General features: G+C 45.2%; 1 protein-coding gene across 3 annotated transcripts in view; it reads left to right on the top strand.

Annotated features, from left to right (window-relative positions):
* The first annotated feature begins 4849 nt into the window (after positions 1-4849).
* The window catches only part of SLC23A1 (solute carrier family 23 member 1), a 396028-nt gene continuing 380500 nt past the window's right edge, over positions 4850-20377 (top strand). For 2 of the 3 annotated variants that reach the window (XM_075601621.1, XM_075601620.1), the window contains exon 1: positions 4850-4980. In XM_075601621.1, the coding sequence (XP_075457736.1) occupies positions 4954-4980 (27 nt within the window). In that variant the 5' untranslated portion in view covers positions 4850-4953. Of the gene's footprint in view, positions 4981-7034; positions 7134-20377 lie in introns of all 3 variants that reach the window. The other variant, XM_075601622.1, reaches the window with a different exon arrangement.

The raw sequence follows: 20377 nt of genomic DNA, 5'->3' as shown, positions 1-20377 counted from the left end.
GATGGCATAAATTCATGAATTGTAATGCAGTATATATATATATACTGTGCAGTATTGCAGCCAGCGGGAATAAAATGCTTCAATCCCTGCTTGGAAAATACCTCAATGCACTCGGGCAGAAAACAGTCACAAACCTCAATACACCCGGGTATACCCGAATTCGTGGGACTAGCCGAGCTCGAATAAAGTGTGTCGCCAGTGTAACACTACCTGGCACAATTCTCATGTACCTCTCTTTTCTGCTGTAGGGAGAAAGACCATACTGGGTCTGTGATTCACAGGATCATGCTAAAAACTGCTAATTGGAAAGTGGGGCAGGGCGAGCTTTAAACCATGGGGAGGAGGGCCACACCTCCAAGCAACAACAATTGCATAACTCATCAACCTCCAGAACCCCATAAACCCCCCTCACATCATATATACAGCATAAATATTAGTATCAGAAAGCAGTGCTACTGAGTGTGGCAAGATATGCAAACAAAAACAGAAAGGCCAGCGCAACATACAAAATAATATTACATATAGTACAATAGTTCAGTGCTTATCTGCTCATGTGTAAGCGTCATTTAGTTAAACCCCTTGGCCAAAAGGTTATAAGTCTGCAGCCACTTCACAGCATGGCCAATTTGCAGGTCCTAACACTACCTGGCACAATGCTCATGTACCTTTTTTTTCTGCTGGAGGGAGAATCCCCTTCATAACGTTTGCAGTTAGACTATCAAGTTATAAAGATTAGATTGTAAGCTCCTCGGAGCAGGGACTCCTTCCTTAATGTTACTTTTACAGTATGTCTGAAGCACTTATTCCTATGATCTGTTATTTATATTATTTGTTATTTATATGATATGTATTACTACTGTGAAGCGCTATGTACATTTATGGCGCTATATAAATAAAGACATACAATACAATACAATAAAGATGGATGTTATTGAATAGGAAATAATTTGTATTCAATCATGGGTTTTCCTTTGATTCATTTAATGTGGAACAGCTCCAGGGACCCCGGGGGACACACAGATATTCAGTGCAACACCTGGGGACCCCGGGGGACACACAAATATTAGGCGCAACACCTGGGGACCCTGGGGGACACAGATATTCAGTGCAACACTTGGGGACCCTGGGGGACACAGATATTCAGTGCAAAACCTAGGGACTCTGGGACACACACAGATATTCAGTGCAACACCCGGGGACCCCGGGGGACACACATATATTCAGTGTAACACCCGGCGACCCTAGGGGACACACAGATATTCAATGCAACACCCAGGACCCCGGGGGACCAATGGCACCCCGGGACATCTACTGGGACAACCCGGAAGCCACCATAGACCTCTGGTATCAATACTGTGCAGACATTTTCTTTGTTTATGCTTTTATGCATGTCTCCATCTCTTTTGTGCCAGCCTTTAGCTGGTGATAAAATCTGGTGAACTTTTATAGTACAAATCAGTTATCACTGCTTTGTGAATTGTGCTTACTGTCAAAATACGGCGAGTTTGCAATTGTTTTTTGCGTTTTTTGGTGATAAAAAGCCTTTATAGCGCGATACTGCACTCTTATTACTGCTTTGTGAATCGCGCAGCAGGCAGTATCGCGCTATAAAGGCATTTATCGCACTTGAAACCACTTATCACTGCTTTGTGAATCGGACCCTGAGTGTGGTGTCTTGTGCATCTTGTAGGGGATTTCAAGGCCTTAAAACTTAGGTAAAAGTTCACCGATCTACAAGCCTCACTTGAACAACTTCAGTTATATGGTAAGACAGGTGGAGACTTCAGCCGATGCCTAAAATGCCTAAAACCAAGAAAAGAGACTAGACCTCCAGTTCCACCGTCTCATAACCAGAGAGATTCCGCAGCATAGGCCAACCACTAGGAGAACAAATTAATCTATTAGGGTGCCACTGGGATAGCGTACCATATTGTTGCAGTACGAGAAATAGGAGAAGGCCCATTGAACCATAACTCTTCTCTATGTGCATGTGACACAGCAAAGCCAACAGAGTGGGCAGCAAATAATCCAAGGTCGCAAATGAGAAGTGCCTGACAGCAGAGCAGGAACTGCAGGAATTGTCCACAGGTCCGCCATCACAGCACAGCCATCTTAATGGTAAGTATATCAGGCACAGCACAGTCCACATTTACATCAGCAACAGGAGAGTGCTATCTTTTTTAAATTGATCAACGAGGTCTTGAGCCTCAAAGGTGGAACTAATGAAACTGGTGTAGGTGGATAAAAAAAGAGAGTTTAAAGTTGAAAACAGATGCTGTTGATTGAAGGAGGTGCATGAGTCATTGCAGGAGGGGTAAACCCAGCTACTACCTCCAGAATGCGCATCGCACATTATTTGCGCATTTCCTGTTACAATTTTTCAACACATGAAGTATTGTCATTTTTAAGCAATTTGTAATCTGTGCGGCTAACTTTTAGGAATGTTTGTTAATAATTGCAAGTATTGACAAACTATGGGTCTTGATGGAGATGACAACATTCCAAATATATTTCTCAAGAGTAGTGTATGAAACTTAGGAGTCCATATATGTTATTATATATGAGTGCATATGGTCATTTTATTTAATGTACAACATTAGATTATATTGAATCTTTGCAGTACTCTTCTTTTTGACAAATGTTTTTATTGCATTATTTTACTCTCATACCTATTGCACTAGCTGCGGGGCAATAAGTTTGCCGGAGTAATTTAAAATTGAAATAGAATGTACCATGCACATATACAGTATGTAATTGTATTTTCTCTCTGTTTCTACCATTATACTGTAACATGTAGGCCCAACAGAACATTAATTCACTCCTCAATTTGGGGGTTATGGAAGTCAATGTAACTTTCTGTGAAATAGTGCCCTGATCAGCACTATCACAGTTTAATAAATAACCTCCTTTGTGTCTCTAGCACCTTAATTAACATTATATAATATAACAACCTCGGTTGTATCTCACTGAGTACATAGTTAGCTCGTATGTAAACAAGTACAGTACAATAATGAAAAGTTTTTATTTATTCATAAAATGTTTTACCAGGAAGTAATACATTGAGAGTTACCTCTCAAGTTAATTACATTTATTCAGTATCTGTGTGTGTTTGTCAATAAATATGGTGCTTTTTAATATGTATAGAAACTTCTTATGTTTGTACAATGCAGACTGCTTTATAACTTCACCATTAATGATTGTATTTTTTCACGAGGGACAAAAAAAAATATTAGTTTTTATTTACCTGGGACAGTTCTAGTCTATGTTTAACTATAAGTAATATGTAACAGTGCACATAAACAGTTTAATGTGGAGTAAAATATTAACATTTTGGAGATCTAATGTACTGTATTTCAATCACATTTTAATTTGCCAATAGACATCATTCTCTGTGTTTATGTATTATATCATTTGATTGTAGTGTAACAGAAATAGCCCAGAAAGTTATCAAATGAAACATGATGTTAGATTTTCCGGCAGTACTCAAGGAACTGTTGGAAAGTCTTGCCCTAAAAATACTGCAAAGTTATACTTGTTTTGTTAAAAATAAGAGACAAACAATTGAAGATGGATATGAGTTTTGAAAACATTTTGCCCTAATTCAATATAGTGAAAGGTTAATGCACAGCACAGCACAACAGTTTACGCTGCTGTGAGCCCCCGGTACACATTCACCATCTGACTTTCAACTTTGGGTGATCGTTTTACTAGTGATCGCATGGCAACAACTGCCCCACCGGCTGACATAAATGGAAGTGGAGTTCACTCTGATTAAGCAATCAGCCCAATTGTCCACTTGAAAACAAGCATTTTCATGATGACATACCTAGGGCCTCTGATGTGACAGGGCTCCAGAAGTACCAGGTAGATCTATAGGGAAACTAAAAGGCTAACAATGCAGTAACTCTGATAACTATGTGCTATACTGTTCTCACTTCATTGAATAGGTGCATGTAACAGGTTCCCTGAACTAACAGAATTTTAGAGGTAATTTATGTGTCATAGATTGAATGTAGCCGTGCTCCTTAGGAATTGCATGTATAGATGTAGCCACCGTTATTGCAATCCGTGGTGGAATGCAATGGAAAATATACACTGTACCAGGTGGAGAAGCAGTCATTGTTTGCAGCTTGAACGCTGTCAGAGAGAAATATGCGAAACTCCGGCACTTAAATAAACCCCACAGCCACGGGACACAGTAATACACAGGATACAAAGTGGGGCTGCTGAACATGGGTGTTTATTTGATATTTGCATTATCTATTAATATTCAATTTCCTACACTTTTTTAAGTAAGTACAATCATTTTAATATCTAATAAGTAACATATTTGGTGCCAGAAAAAAATATGATAAGCAATTTGAATAAATGTGTGTGGCTTTGTGATATAAGGGACTCAGACAATTAAAAAAACCTATACTTCTGTGATGCAAACATTTGTAATCCTTTCTTCACTGAGTTTGTGACAACAATGGATAATGACATCTAGTTTAACGGCAAATCTCAAACATTTATGTAGCTCTCATGAAGAAATGGATTAGAGGATTGCAAAACAACCTTGTGTGTACTTTGTACCTCAACCATCAAATGTTCTATAGAACTATATTAACACAAATATTTGATGAGGCTTTATTCATAAATTGTAACAACATTGTATTTATTTGTTTATGCTAGAGGTAAATATAAACCAATCATTTTTTTTTGTCTTCTCTTGTATAAAACGACAATTACTCATTAATGGTAAAGTTGTAAAGTATCTTGACAGCAGTTTGCATTGTGCAAACATAAGGCGTTTCTATACACATTAAAAAGTACAACATTAACCAACACAACCATACTACATGTTACAGGTTTACTGACTTAGTAATGTTTAATATAGTGAGTAAAGTCCATTACAGAGTTATAGCTGCTTTTTGTTTACTAAAAACCCTAGCACAAACTTGAAAGGTGAAAATGGTTTCAGAAGATCATAAATCCAAGGTAAATAAAATGTGCACTTATTTTGTTTAGATTATAATGTATTTATCATAATATTATGTTTTTATTTAGATTTCCTAACCTTATTCAGCATTCAGTAAACTTAAATAATGGAACGATTGATAATTAAAAACAAGATGACATTTGGTGATTCTTTTCTAAACCATTATTCATAATTTAAGGTGAGGAATCAGTTGTTTTAATTATTTATTGGCTAGTGTGCAGGTAGTGGGCCACTCTTACTAATTAGTCTTCTGCCATAAGGCACCTTTTGGCACTGGAAGACACCTTAGTAAACTAGAAGTGCTAGTACTAGTACTTAGTAGACTGCTTAGTAAATATGGGTCAATTTTGGGGGATTGGATTAGAGTACCCAACAAGGCAGTGTAATCACTTTAAGATGATAACAAAAAATGTCCTCTTAATTGAACCTGCTACTTCATTACATTTAAATACTTAACAAGTGTAGCATTGCAACAAAATATTATTGTTTGATATATTGTTATCTTACGCTGTGAATTGTGTAGATTGCATGGTTTATGAACATGAATAGAAGTTAACATTGTTGAATTCCAAAACAGACCTGTGAGAAAGATAAAAAAAAAATGTAGTAAAAGAATAAGCTAGGTAAAAAGGAATGACTAAATATGAGGTGAGGTGTATATATGTATGTGAGTATATACAGTATATAATATATATATATATATATGTATGTATGTATGTATGTATATATATATATATATAAATATATATATATATATATATACATACATACAATACACACAGACACACATACAGTATACATAGTACACACCAAACTTGACAAATATCTCAGTTTAATAAGCTTTGCATCCTTGCATCTAGGTCCCAGTTTTGGTACGTGAATTATAATTTAAAAGTAAGACTAGCTAGTCAAAGAACCAATATTAAAAATAGGATAGATTTTAAATACATTTCCATCAGAAGACTGCTATCAGCAACCTTTCTTTTTTCACACCCCAGCAGCACCTCTAAGTTTATTTAATAAAATCTACAATCTGCAAAACTGAGGTAAAACCAGTTCACAAGAATTGCAAAGGAAAAACTCCAACTGCTTTCAATGAGATTTATTTTCTTTAATAAATGTGGTACTCTTTTCTACACTGTTTTGCCCCTGTTATGCAGCAATGCTAAGCATATTGGGTGAGTTTACCAAATGTGTGGATTCTTAAATCAAAACATTCCTTTTTACTCTGCATCTCAACTATAACCTATGGTATCTTTATAAATATAGATCCTTATACTCGCCTCGCTATTGTAATCTTGTACTATAGTAGTTTGCCACATATCTTTTTGTTCTTCAGTTTATTTAATCTATTGCTGATTGAATCATTTTATTGTTGTGCAGTAGCTCCATCTCCACAGTTTGATTCATTTTTCCTTTACTGTCTCCAGTGTCTGTGTACTTGCAGCATACCAATGTGAAGAATTTGACAATTTTCACCATCGTTTTCTTTATGTCTGAAGATCATTAGAGAAAAAACAGTAATAGCTGTACCAATTGATTTACATTTCCTAATATGTGTTTATAAATCTGATACTGTACTGTACATTTACATGTTTCTTCGTTGTCTTTGTCAAAGTATTCATTGGGAACAATATAGAGTTGGCTACAAATAGCCAACTTGTAAAAATTAGACCCCAATTTAGAGTTAGCCAAAAATTGATAAAAAAAAGACAGTTCCATGGGGGAAGTTAAAATAATGACTTGACAGGTGGATTGGTGCTGTGTCTAATTCTATTTTAGTTAAATGAGCTCATCATGGAATTACATATGTCAAATAGTACCCGTCTTATTTTAGTATCCAATTTAGAGTTTGATTTATTTTAAGACCCCATCTTAATTATGCACCTATAGGGACCAGGAATTAAACAAACTACACTATAAGAAACCAGCATTGCAACATACTGTACATTTTCTGGACCCATGGCAGCAATTGCAGCTCCATTGATGCACAGGTGTTAACTGCTAGTGCTGGCTGTGATGTTAATTTTTTGTTTTGATTTTTTTTAAATAGACCAAACTCCGGAGAACATTGTCAAAGCAGTTTTGAAGGAAGCACACAGTAATCAACAGTGTACAAAAGCTTACTCTGTTTAATCCATTTCCAGAGCAGGTACAATCATAGAGTGACGTTTTAGGGCACCAAGCCCTTTCCTCAAACCCTACACTTGTAGTATAACAGTGACAAAGACATTTAAATGCCCTTAGGGGTTAGTTACTCATCCAATACCCCACCTGTAAGCTATGTGGGGAAAGCGATTCCATCTTGTGCTTTTCCGGTCGGCGTCTGACATCATCGTGCCCTGAGTCTATTTTTAGAGCTAGAGTTAATATATTTTGAATGTCATTCTCTGAAATTCTTTGCTGCAGTGGAAACATGGTATGCTGTGCAATTATGAAATAAGGCAGAGTTGTGGATCTGTCTCAGAAGTGAAGATGTTCACAAGTGATCTGTATAGTTGCTGTATACCTGATAAAGTACTCCAGAGGTACCACCTAACACCTGACATCATTGTGAACATTTTGAAGTTTATTCATGGTGATCTAGAGCCTAGATCAGCATTAATAAGCTTCAAAATGTTCATAATGATGTCAGGTGTTAGGTGGTACAGTACCTCTGGAGTTAATATACATTAAAATAGCTGACCTTCAATTGACTAACTACTAGCAGTACTGCATTTTTCTACAGGTTCATTTGAAGGTACAGTAGATGTTTTTGAAGGCAAGTATTGAGGGCATTGATTTCTAGAATAAAAATATTCATCAAATTCTTTTAGGATCAACAAGCTATTACATCAAATAACATGTTCCCAGTTAGCTCACTTTCAACATGTTCTGGGAGCTGAAGACTGCACCCACATACAGTATGCACAGTATGTAAAGCTTTATTTATAAAGTGCCATCTATGTACATAGTGCTTCACAGCAGTAATACATGTGACATAATACTATAACTTAATGGGAATAAGCGCTAGAGACATAAAAGTAATATTAGGAAAAAGGAGTCCTTGCCCAAAGAGCTTACAATGTAAGTGATAAGTTGGAAGAACATTCAGAGACAGTAGGAGGGTGTTGTGGTAAGTGCATCTGCAAGAAACCAAGGTAGAAGCACGAGGTGTACAGTATAGTATCAGTCAGGGAGCTATGCTTCGTTAAAGAGGTGTTTTAAAATGGGTCTTAAAGTTGTATAGAGAGGGTGGGGCATTTGAGAGGTGTGGGGCAGTAAGTTAGAAAGGTTTTAGGTAGGAGAGGACTTTAAATACAAAAGGGATAGAGAGAAGACATCCTTCAGCAGAACGCAAGAGTTTGGACGTCTTGAAGCATGAAATTAGGGCTGAGTTGTTGTAAGGATCCGCCCTGCGGGTAGACCCACTTCCAGCGCCTCCTTACCTTATCCCCGTGCCGCCCAGACTCCCCGGTGGCGTGCCTCACTCCTCGTGGTCCCCTCCACCGCGCCTGACCCCGCCTCCTCTGATGCTGCGCCCGCATCCACGCTTTCCTGCTCCTGCTCCATCAGCTCCGCCTCCCAGGCCCTTCTCCCCAATCTGATCCTTCCCCGGGCCGCTCCTCCGCTCCTCCCCTTGCCCTGATAGGGGAGAAGTGCCTGGGAAGCTGGGACCTATCAGATCCTCCCTCACACCGCTCCTCCTTTCCTCCCCTTCCTCTGATAGGTCCCAGCCCCCTATTTAGTCTCCCCTCTCCATTACCTCCTTGTTCTGCATAGCTTTTGTGCCTTGGTGCTGTCTGCTGTTGCCTGGCCCCTTTTGTCTTTCAGTTCCTATTCCTGTCCCTGGATATACTGCTGACCTCCCTGGATCTCGACTTTTGGCTTTGGACTTCTACTACGCGGCTCTCTGGAACCCTTGGAGTTGGCTTTGCACATTTCTACCTGCAGACTTCTATATCCCTTGGACACGGCTTATTGACACTCTACTACTTTGCTCTTTCCACTCCACGACCCATGCTTACTTACACTGTTCTACGCTGCTGTCTCCATCCCACGACCATTGGCTTACGGACTTTACCTTTCTACGCTGGAGTTGGCAAGTACGGTAACCATTCTATTTTTGTTACCAGGACCACCTACGCTACTTGCACACTTGGCCATGCCCCCGTTTACTGCTAGGTGTGTGGTATTACTCCTTTCCACCTCAGTCCAGGGGTCTCGTCTGGCTTGTGGGCAGGCCGAGCGTTACAGTTGTAAGGAGGGGCAGAAGAGTGTGTGTGATACGGGATTGGATGGGAAGCAATTAGATGGAGAGACGTAAACACATATGATTTAGGAGAGAGTAGAGTTATTCTATCAGCAGCGTTAAGTATAGATTGAAATAAAAGGGGCCTGTGTTAGAGTTTTAGCAGTAGAGCGACAGAGGAAAGAGGTATCTTTGCAATCTTACAGAGGAAAAAATTACTGGTTTTAGTTCCATTGTTAATGTGAGAGGATAATTTGAGGAAGTAGTCAAATGTGACACATAGGCAAGCGTGTTTGTAATACTGGGTGTCTGATAGTGCTGCGAACAATGTAGAAGAGGGCAGTAGGACTAGGCTTGGGACTAAGCATGAGGAGCTTCGACTTTGACAAATTCAGTTTAGTCGGTGGCAGGCCATCCATGATGTTATAGCGGAGAGACATTCAGAGATTTTGGTCTGAACAGCCGGTGTAATGTACATGTAGCCCTTTTTCTGATGCTCTAAAGAGACTACGGGTACTGCACACACCTGTGGCTCCAGGAGATCTGAGATTCCGCTAGCTGGGAGCCTGGGGTAACACGTTATACTAACGGCAGCGCCTCCACTTACCCAGGATCCCCATCATGTAAGATTCCCCTGGGCAAGAACCATATACACACACCTTGAATGCTGGAACTGGCTTTAGTAGAATGCAATAGTAACCTTAATGCTTAACTGAAGCCATAGCACATAACATACCATACGTATACTTTATCACGCAATAACACATAACACGTAGCTAACTTGAACTGTCCTTATAACTCTAGTGGCTCGGCCACTCTCCTAAGGAGTAATGTCTCTGTCCCATCACCGCGTGCCCCACACCGTGTCCATATACGAAATAGTTATATAGGCTCAGTCCTTTGGCCACTCCACTTAGTGTCCCCAAAGAGTGTTCCCTAAGGCGGGATCAGCGCCTGTTGACCGGTGTTGGTGCACTTGTTGTAAATACCTTCCGGTCACTGCGGTGACCGGTAACAGCTTCAAAAAGGATCCGTCGATCCAACGCTTTGCTTTCTGATGTCACGATGCTCAGCAACCTGGTCCCAGATGACTGCAGCAACCCCAACTCTGCACTTTGTCCCTAACTGTTACTCAGTAAGGAAATACCGCTACCACTATAGGGTGTTTCTGCAGAAACTCACTCTACTGTGGCTCAGGGATTCTCTTAGGGCCTGCGGGGAAGATCTGTCCTATGCAGGTGAGTCACTTGACCCCCTGCACCCACACTACCTCTTCCTTCGCCCTCCAGTTCCCCTATGCCTAGCTTAGTCTCTCCCCCACGCTTCCCTTTCTTCCTCCCGCATAACCAGCCCTCTCATTGGCTCCCTGGTATCAGGTGACTGCACTAGAGCTCATGGGAGTTGTAGTACACCAACGGAGCCTTTCCCTTATTGGGCCGTCGTTCGCGCACTTGCATTGCGCATGCGCGACCTCTCTGCACTGCCAGTGCCCTCCGATTGTTGCGCAACAAACATGGTGGCGCCCTATATTATTGGGCCACCGTGGAACCTTACCCCTCTCTCTCCGGGCACACACTGCAACCGCATAGGTACCTAACACACCCCTACATTCTCCCCCTCGCAGAATCCAAGGCCCCGCTTGGGAACGTAACCATAACATATTTACATTTCTGTACACCTTACTCTGTATGCTCTACATGAGGTTATACATTTCACTGAACATGCCAATTACAGATCTCACTTTATGGCGAGCCCACTGCTGAGCCTCATAATGGGGTGCCCCGAATTGATCATAAGCCATCCTCATCGGAGGTTGACCAGTTCTTTGGCTTCTGCGAAGCTGCTCTTCGGCTACTTTCTCGGGAGAGTAGCAAGTTTCATTTGGCATTTCACACTCCACCCTGGAGGGGCTCAATGGGTCTACAAAGTCTTTTTGAGGCACAAAGCACGGGCTCTGAGGGTCTAGTGGCTGGCTCACTGGAGTCAGTGTATCTGTTGTTGGACCAAGGGGCTCTTTACCCGTAGCTCCTTCGGGAGATGCCCCCGCGGTCGGAAGGCCCCTTTGAGAGGTTCCTTCCTTAGGATTCTCAGAGGTGGCATTTGTTACAGTCTCTGGGCCATCCTCTGTACTATCAGCTTCTCCGTCAAGTGAAACAGTGGCAATTTCCAAGTCATTATCCCCTACTTGAGGTATAGGAAAGAGATGATTCCTATGCCATACCTTTACCCGGCCTTCGGAGTCCTTGATGCGGTATACCGTGAGGCCTGGAATCTGAGATTCCACTTCATACACTCGATCTCTCCACCGATCGGCCAGTTTGTGCTTCCCGGGGATGCCCAGGTTACGGAGGAGAACTGCATCCCCCGGGCGGATTTCTTTATGCCGCACCTTGTGATCGTATCGCCTTTTGTTACTCGCATTGAATTGCGCCGCCGCCTTCTCAGCCAGTTTGTATGCCTGCTGTAAGCTGTGTTGTAACCTTTGCACATATTGAAAATGCGTCCTGTTGGATACCCCATCAGTAGATATCCGTAGTCGCACATCCACGGGCAGCCTAGCTTCTCGTCCAAACATTAAGAAGTACGGCGTACACCCTGTAGACTCAAGTCGGGGACAGTTATAAGCATGCACCAATGTTTCTACAAGCTTGCTCCACTCAGTCTTCTGAGAGCCTTTCAATGTGCCCAGCATGTCAAGTAGTGTTCGGTTGAAACGCTCGGGCATGGCATCCCCTTCCGGATGGTACGGGGTAGTCCGGGACTTGGTGATGTTCAACAACTTCAGTAGTTCTCGAATTAGAGTACTCTCGAAATCCCTGCCCTGATCAAAATGCAGTCGGTTCGGCAATCCGTAGTGAAGAAAGTATCTCTCCCATAACAACTGAGCCACTGTCACTGCCCGCTGGTCCTTAGTAGGAAAGGCTTGAGCGTATCTTGTATAGTGGTCTGTGATCACCAGTACATTTCCAATGCCCCGAGTGTCAGGTTCGATGCACAAGAAATCCATACACACCAAATCCATGGGGCCGGAGCTTTTCAGGTGGCCCATGGGGGCCGCCCGAGTTGGAGTGTCTTTCTCTGGGTACAGCGAGTGCACTGCCGGCAATGCATCTCCACTGACTCTCTCATTTTTGGCCAATAGAATCGGTCACGGAGTAACCCGAACTTTTTGTCAATGCCCAGATGGCCATGATCATCATGTAGTGCCCTGAGGACCATATTTCTAAGAATTTGAGGCAAGAATAGTTGTCGCCGGTCGGGATGATTATGGTACGGTATGACCCGATACAGTAGACAGTTGTCCAGTTCGAATTTTCCGAACTCATTCAGCAATAGTTTCACCAGTTCTCTGGGGGCTTGCTTAAGTATAGAAGGATTCTCTTGTTGCAGAGCCTGGCGAGCTAGTTCCACCACTGGGTCTTGAATCTGATATTGCACCAAGTCTTTCCACGAAATTATTTTATCCTCCGTAATGTTCATTCCTTCTGGACGTCGGTACGCTCGGGGGACTGATCGGGATTGGCACCCTAGCGAATCAGCTAGTCTTAACTCCAAAAACGCCACTTGATCGTTGACCACTGCAGCTAGTGAGCATAGAGCACGTATGCCAGGCCCCGGAATTTCTTCCCACACCTCCTCATCAGTGGTAGGTTGAAGCCCAGGTCTCTGCGACAGAGCATCTGCCCCTATGTTGGTGGGCCCTGGTTTGTACTTAAGGTTGAACCGATAGTTGGCCAGCGCCGCCAACCATCGGTGAGCTGTCGCATCCAATTTGGCGGACGTGTTGATTGGATTGTTATCAGTCCTGACTTCAAACTGTACCCCATACAAGTAATTATGTAGCTTGTCCACTACAGTCCATTTGAGGGTTAGGAACTCCAACTTGTGGACTGGATAGTTCTGTTCGCTTGGGGTCAAGCTTCAACTAGCATACGCCACCGGTCGGAGTCCTGTATCATGTTTCTGGTGCAGCACTGCTCCCAAGCCGCTGAAACTGGCATCCACGTGTAGAACGTATTCTCGGTCAGGATCGGCATAGGCCAGCACCGGGGCCTGCGTTAGGTTGGTCTTCAATCTCAAAAATGCTTGTTCACAAGCAGGGGTCCATTTCTCTCCAAAGGGTGTTTGTGCAGTGGTAGCTTTCCTGCCTGGGTCTTCAGGATAAATTTTTAATAGGTTATTCAGGATTTTAGCTTTGCTTGAGTAGCCTTCCACGAATCGCCGGTAGTAACCGCAGAACCCCAGGAATGGCCGTAGTTCCTGGACGTTGTTGGGCCGGGGCCAATTCATGACTGCCTCTATCTTCCCTGGATCGGTGGATATCCCTTCCGCTGATACAATGTGGCCCACATATGTCACGGACATGCGGCAGAACTTGCATTTGTCCAGGGACAGCTTAAGTCCTTCCTTATGAAGTCGATCCAACACCTTCAACAGCCGCTTTTCATGCTCCTCCAGTATCTTCCCAAACACTATAATGTCGTCCAGGTACACCAGGCATTCTTGCGGGTTCATGTCTCCCAGCATCTTCTCCATTAACCTCTGAAAGGTGGCTGGAGCTTCACATATCCCTTGCGGCATACGGGTGAACTGGTAGAACACTAACGGGCAGATGAAAGCGGTTCTCTCTTGATCCTCCAGGTCCATGGGCACTTGATAGTACTCAGACCTCAAGTCCAGCACGCTGAACCATTTACTTCCCGTCAAGGCGTTCAGGAGGTCCTCGATGCGCGGGAAGGTGTTCTGATCAGGTACGGTGCGATTGTTCAATGTCCTATAGTCTACACATAGACATAAGGTCCCATTCTTTTTGCGGACCACCACGATAGGTGAGGCGTAGGGACTGCGTGATCCCTGAACAATACCGGCTTCCTCCATCTCGGCCAATAGTCTCCGCACTTCTTCCACATCTCTGGGTGCTATGCGGCGGGAACGTTCGCGGAACGGCGCGGTGTTGCTCAATCGAATGGTGTGGCGGGCGCTGCGACTGCACCCCACGTTCATATCACTTATGGAAAACACCTCCCGCCGAGCTTCCAGTTTGGTCTGCAGTCTTCCTCTCCATTCCTCCGTCAATGGCGAGTCTCCGAAGTCAAACGCCAACCTTGGAGCTACTGCATGGACGGTGGCCACCGGGCGTTCACCTGTTGCCTTCCTCTCAGGAGTCACTGGATTGATTCGACCCAATGGCTGCCGGTAGTCAATGCACATGAGGTACGGAGAAAGGTTTTGCACGTATACCTGAGTTCGAGCCGGAATTTTCCCCGACCACTTTTTTACCAAGGCCAATACTTCGTAGCCGAGCCGTTGGTCATCACGTATCGTGCTTTCCAAGGAGAATAGTTGATCCTCCGGACGTCTGGCAGGATAATGACAGGCTGAGACCATCATTTTTCCTTCCCCGGGAGGGATCTCGGTCAGCCCACGCTCTTGACTAGGTAAAAAAGGGTTGTAGGGTGCTCAAACCCCAGGTAATTTCATCCAAAACAAATTGTAATCAGGCACTTACTCTGGAGATACCAGTGGGAGTGGGTAGGTGACATTAGACTTGTAAGTAACTCAACACTTAACTATGACAGTCTGAACCATAAAACCCACTCACGTCATCTCAAGGGGTGAATAATGGCGTGCCAGCCACAGAAGATCCAGAATCCAGATGCAGCAAGTAGAAAAAATGAATGGCGCACAGCCAGGGAGTCAGGTGTAAAGCAAAAAAGTTACCTTTAATCAGTGCATGGTTGGAGACAAATACACCCCTTGAGGGACAAAAGCAGGAACCTCCTATGCGTTTCGGACCATCAGGTCCTTTATCAAGGACTCCTTGATAAAGGACCTGATGGTCCGAAACGCGTAGGAGGTTCCTGCTTTTGTCCCCCAAGGGGTGTATTTGTCTCCAACCATGCACTGATTAAAGGTAAGTTTTTTGCTTTACACCTGACTCCCTGGCTGTGCGCCATTCGTTTTTTCTACACGCTCTTGACTATACAGCATCCCATGCTCCTCTTCGGTCGCAATCCTACCACAAGCCTCTTGTAATGCTGGGCAAGTGGCTAGAGCCAGCAACGGTAATTCACCCGCTTCCTGCAAGTACATGTGGATCACAGCTTGTACGATGCCGGTATTGGTCCCCATGATTATCGGAGCGCTGGAGTGATCCTGAGGTTCTGGGCACACTAACGCTTCCACCTCCATGGGATGATGCTTGCCAGTGTTCAACTGGGGGATATCCAGGTGTACCTTCACCACTCCATCAATAGGGTAGTCTTCATGGCTCAGCCCTCTCAGCCTCAGGGAGTCAGCGGATAGTAGCGGCAGCCGATGCAAATGTTGATCGTAAAAGGGTCGATACATTATGGTCACCTGGGACCCAGTATCCATCAGTGCAGAGGCGTAGATGCCTTCAATCACCACCTTGACGATGGCAGCCGGTCCGATTCGACTATTCGTCGAGGACTGGCCCACTGCTTCACCGGCCTGTGGAGTATACAGCATGGACTTGGCCGGCCGGGACGCCGTTCTCCGTGGGGAAGGGCAGTACGCTCGAATGTGCCCCATTTTTCCACAGGCGTAACACTGGAGGTGACTGCGGGAGGCACTGTCTTGGAAGGTCGGAGATGTTCGCCCCGACGCGGGGCGCTCCCGGGCGGCTGTAGGCGCTTCAAAGTCCTCCTTCTCCGGGTTCGAATCCCCAGCCGCCTCGACTTTAGCTTCTGACTTCTTGGCTTCTTTGACCGCTACCCCGGTCTTCTTTCCTGGGGTTAAGTCACGTCCAAACAGCACAGTCTCATGTGCCTGGACTCGATCCATCAGGTCATCAAACGCCAGCGCTTGTCCTGGCACTAGGCAGCCACTGACGCGCACGGACACCGGATGTAGTGGAAGGAGTCCTCTCAGTAACTGGGTGGTGCACAACCCGTTGGCATCCACCTTCTGCACCACCCTCTTTCTCACCAGGGTCCACATATCCAGATGTAGAAGTCTAAGAAAGTCAGACACCATCTCTCCCTCCTTCTGAGCCAAAGCATGAAACTTGGCCATCAGTGCAAATGCATCCACGGGAATCCCATACGCTTTGGTAAGGGAGTAAATGATGCCAGCCGTATCAGCATCCGGGTGGTCGTCTCGATAGCAGTGCACTATGTGGGACGCTGGGGGTAGCAGGCATTCAATTATACGCTGCCTCCGGATGGCATCCGTGCAGGACCATTCAGGAAGTACCTGTTCCGTGTAATCCAACCATTGTTCAAATCCGACTTCTCCCAGAGGGGTGGGTTTGTCACCAGAAAACGCCTTCAGCTTCCGGTATTGGTGGGACTGCGTGGAGTGGTGTATGGCTTCTGCGAGCACAGGAATGGATGCATTATCCAACAGACTATTCCCAGCAGGGGAGTAGGCATCCAGTCTGGACATGCTGGCTCTACTTAGCGCTGGCCTAATGGCTGAGGGGGTGAACGAAGCACCTAGACCCATTGCAGCGGGCCATTGGGGGTTCAAACTGCTCTCAAGGGTACGGAAAGGGGTGGTCATGACTGCACTCGACGGGCCAGGGTAACCCCGCTGTGGTGTGGATGCATCCAGGGGTTCGGCGTGATCCACTTGTACTAGCGGGCAATGAAGGCCGGGAGCGTCGGGCAGGATTAATACTGATGGAAGGGCCTCAGGGCATATATCCCGATCTGTAACGAATAATATTTTACGCCAGTTATGCTCCCGGTCATAGTGATGGTCTTGCACTCGGGCAGTGTCCAGGAGTGGGAGCTTCCTTACTTGATCAGTCACTGTGCCCAGGGAGATGGCAGCGGGGACATGTCCAATGGCTAGGGCATGGGTCAGGGGAATTTCATGCCGCTGGGCTCACTTACGCAACTCAAGCTGTAAGGGCACAAACATGGCGGAACAAAAATAGAGCACAGTTGAGAAAAAAAATAGGGCACCCCAGGTCTGAACTCTCAGCAGCGCCTCCAAATGTAGCCCTTTTTCTGATGCTCTAAAGAGACTACGGGTACTGCACACACCTGTGGCTCCAAGAGATCTGAGCCTCCGCTAGCTGGGAGCCTGGGGTAACACATTATACTTACGGCAGCGCCTCCACTTACCCAGGATCCCCATCATGTAAGATTCCCCTGGGCAAGAACCATATACACACACCTTGAATGCTGGAACTGGCTTTACTAGAATGCAATAGTAACCTTAATGCTTAACTGAAGCCATAGCACATAACATACCATACTTTATCACGCAATAACACATAACACGTAGCTAACTTGAACTGTCCTTATAACACTAGTGGCTTGGCCACTCTCCTAAGGAGTAATGTCTCTGTCCCGTCACCGCGTGCCCCATACCATGTCCATATACAAAATAGTTATATAGGCTCAGTCCTTTGGCCACTCCACTTAGTGTCCCCAAAGAGTGTTCCCTAAGGCGGGATCAGCGCCTGTTGACCGGTGTTGGTGCACTTGTTGTAAATACCTTCCGGTCACTGCGGTGACTGGTAACAGCTTCAAAAAGGATCCGTCAATCCAACGCTTTGCTTTCTGATGTCACGATGCTCAGCAACCTGGTCCCAGATGACTGCAGCAACCCCAACTCTGCACTTTGTCCCTAACTGTTACTCAGTAAGGAAATACCACTACCACTATAGGGCGTCCCTGCAGGAACTCACTCTACTGTGGCTCAGGGATTCTCTTAGGGCCTGTGGGGAAGATCTGTCCTATGCAGGTGAGTCACTTGATCCCCTGCACCCACACTACCTCTTTCTTCGCCCTCCAGTTCCCCTCTGCCTAGCGTGGTCTCTCCCCCATGCTTCCCTTTCCTCCTCCCGCAAAACCAGCCCTCTCATTGGCTCCCCGGTATCAGGTGACTGCACTAGAGTTCATGGGAGTTGTAGTACACCAACGGAGCCTTTCCCTTATTGGGCTGTCGTTCGCGCGCTTGCATTGCGCATGCGCGACCTCTCTGCACTGCCAGTGCCCTCCGATTGTTGCGCAACAAACATGGCGGCACCCTATATTATCGGGCTGCCACGGAACCTTACCCCTCTCTCTCCAGGCACGCACTGCAACCGCATAGGTACCTAACACACCCCTACATACATTTGTCTGTCATCAGCATAGTGGTGATATTTGAACCCTAGAGATTTGATACGATTACCTAGATAGAGTGTGTAAAGAGAAAAGAGTTATCCCAAGACAAAACCCTGGGGTACGCCAACAGAGAGATAGACGGAGGAGGTATTAGCAAACAAGACAGTGAAAGTATGATGGGAGAGGTAAAAAGAAATCCAGGACAGAGCTATGTAATTGATACTAAGGGTGTGGAGAATGTGAAGGAGAAGAGGGTGGTTCACAGTATCAAAGGCTGACGAGGGATTGAGCATTATGAGCAGTGTAATGACCTTTATCTTTGGCAGCATGGAGGTGATTACTTATTTTAGTAAGGGCTGTTCAGTGGAGTGAGCACTGTGGAAGCCAAATTGTAGAGGATCTAGGAGAGAATACGAGCTGAGAAAATAGAGCAAGCAGAAGAATACAATGGGGTCGAGAGGGAAAGTGGTAGAGGGAGAAGAGAAGATCAACAGTGACACATCCTCCTGTGTAACAGCGGAAAAAGAGTTGAAGAAGGCAGGAGGAGAAATAGGAAGAGATGTATAATGTGAGGAGGATACAGAAGGGATGTCTTGATGAATATAATCCAAATTTGGAGTGAAGAGAGTCTACAAGAGTATGAGATTTTCTCCAGAGGCATTCAAAGGAACGAGTGCAGGAATGCAGCATGCATGTGTGACAATTTAGCCAGGATCTGAGGTAAGAATTTTGAGAATGGCAGAGAAAAAAAAGGGGCATGTAGATCAAGAGAAGGCGATAGGTCAGAGTTGTAGTTCATGACCAGATTGTCAGAGTCTGGAGCAGAGCAGAGAGAGGAGAGCAAGGAGCACAAAGTGGAATGAAGAGCTGGTACAGGTGCGCCCACGAGTATTCTAAAACTTGCCTTGGAAAATCTGGGGCAATCACTAACAAGACGCAGGTACATGCTGGGTACATGCTGCAACATTTCAATGACATTTCTGCAGACAGACTAATGGCCCATTGGATTAACACAGCGGGGGTCCCTGGCTGTCCCATTCAAACTGAGAGAGAGATAGAGAGAGACTGCATATTGGTGATGTACCGGGTACTACCCGGTACCCGGCGTTACCTAGCGGCTTTTCAGCTACCCGGAAATTACCCGGACCTGGCAGCTAGAAAGTGGACCCGGCGCCGGGTATCTGGGTAATGTCAGGGTAGTTGAAAAGTATCTCTTACTTACCTGCTGGAAGCCCGCAGTGACATCTGAACAGGTAAGCAGGGGTGCGGGGCGGTGGGGCAGCATCACAGTCATGTGGAGTCCGCGCGGGAGCTGCAGGACTCCATACTGCACTGTGAGCTGGGACCATGTGACCGGAGCAGGAGAAGAAGCTTTCCTATTGGACAGCCGGCTGTCCAATAGGAAAGCTTCTTCTCCTGCTCCGGTCACATGGTCCCAGCTCACAGTGCAGTATGGAGTCCTGCAGCTCCCGCGTGGGCTCCCCACTGACGCTGATGCTGCCCCACCACCCCCGCACCTCTCTTTACCTGTTCAGATGTCGCCGCGGGCTTCCTCCACCCCAGGTAAGTTTCCACCACCCCCAGGTAAGTGAAAAACCGGGTAGCCGGGTACCCGACCGGGTACATGGTGCCAAATCCTCCAGGTACCCGTTACCCGGTTTAAGAAAAATGTAGGACCCGGTCCAACACTACTGCATATACTGCCCTTCTGTGTTTGGAGAGGAGTGGAGGTGCTGCCAGCACTTTGATCAGGAGAGGTATTTACAGTTGACAGTTTTAAAATTGGCAGTTTTTTCATTTCAAATTTTCAGCGCTCCCCCTGCATCTCTGAAAGGTGAATTGGCAAGTTGCCAAATATTCCGTGCATTTCTGAATGAATAATGCCAAAATTCTAACCAATCAGAGAGCAGAGATTTCAATAATGCCCGTAATTTACACCTTTAGCCTATAATTAAGTCATAATCCCTGAAGAACAGGACATTATTGGCAGGTAATGCCCTATTCTGGGGGGATTATTACTATTATAGCCTAAATGTAGACTTTTTTCATAAATAGAGAGGTGGGGGGGGGATAGAGGTG

Source organism: Ascaphus truei, chromosome 5, assembly GCF_040206685.1.
Source record: "Ascaphus truei isolate aAscTru1 chromosome 5, aAscTru1.hap1, whole genome shotgun sequence".
In the NCBI taxonomy this organism is placed as follows: Eukaryota; Metazoa; Chordata; class Amphibia; order Anura; family Ascaphidae; genus Ascaphus; species Ascaphus truei.
The sequence above is the reverse complement of the archived record's forward strand: the minus strand, read 5'-3'. Positions and strand labels throughout refer to the sequence as shown.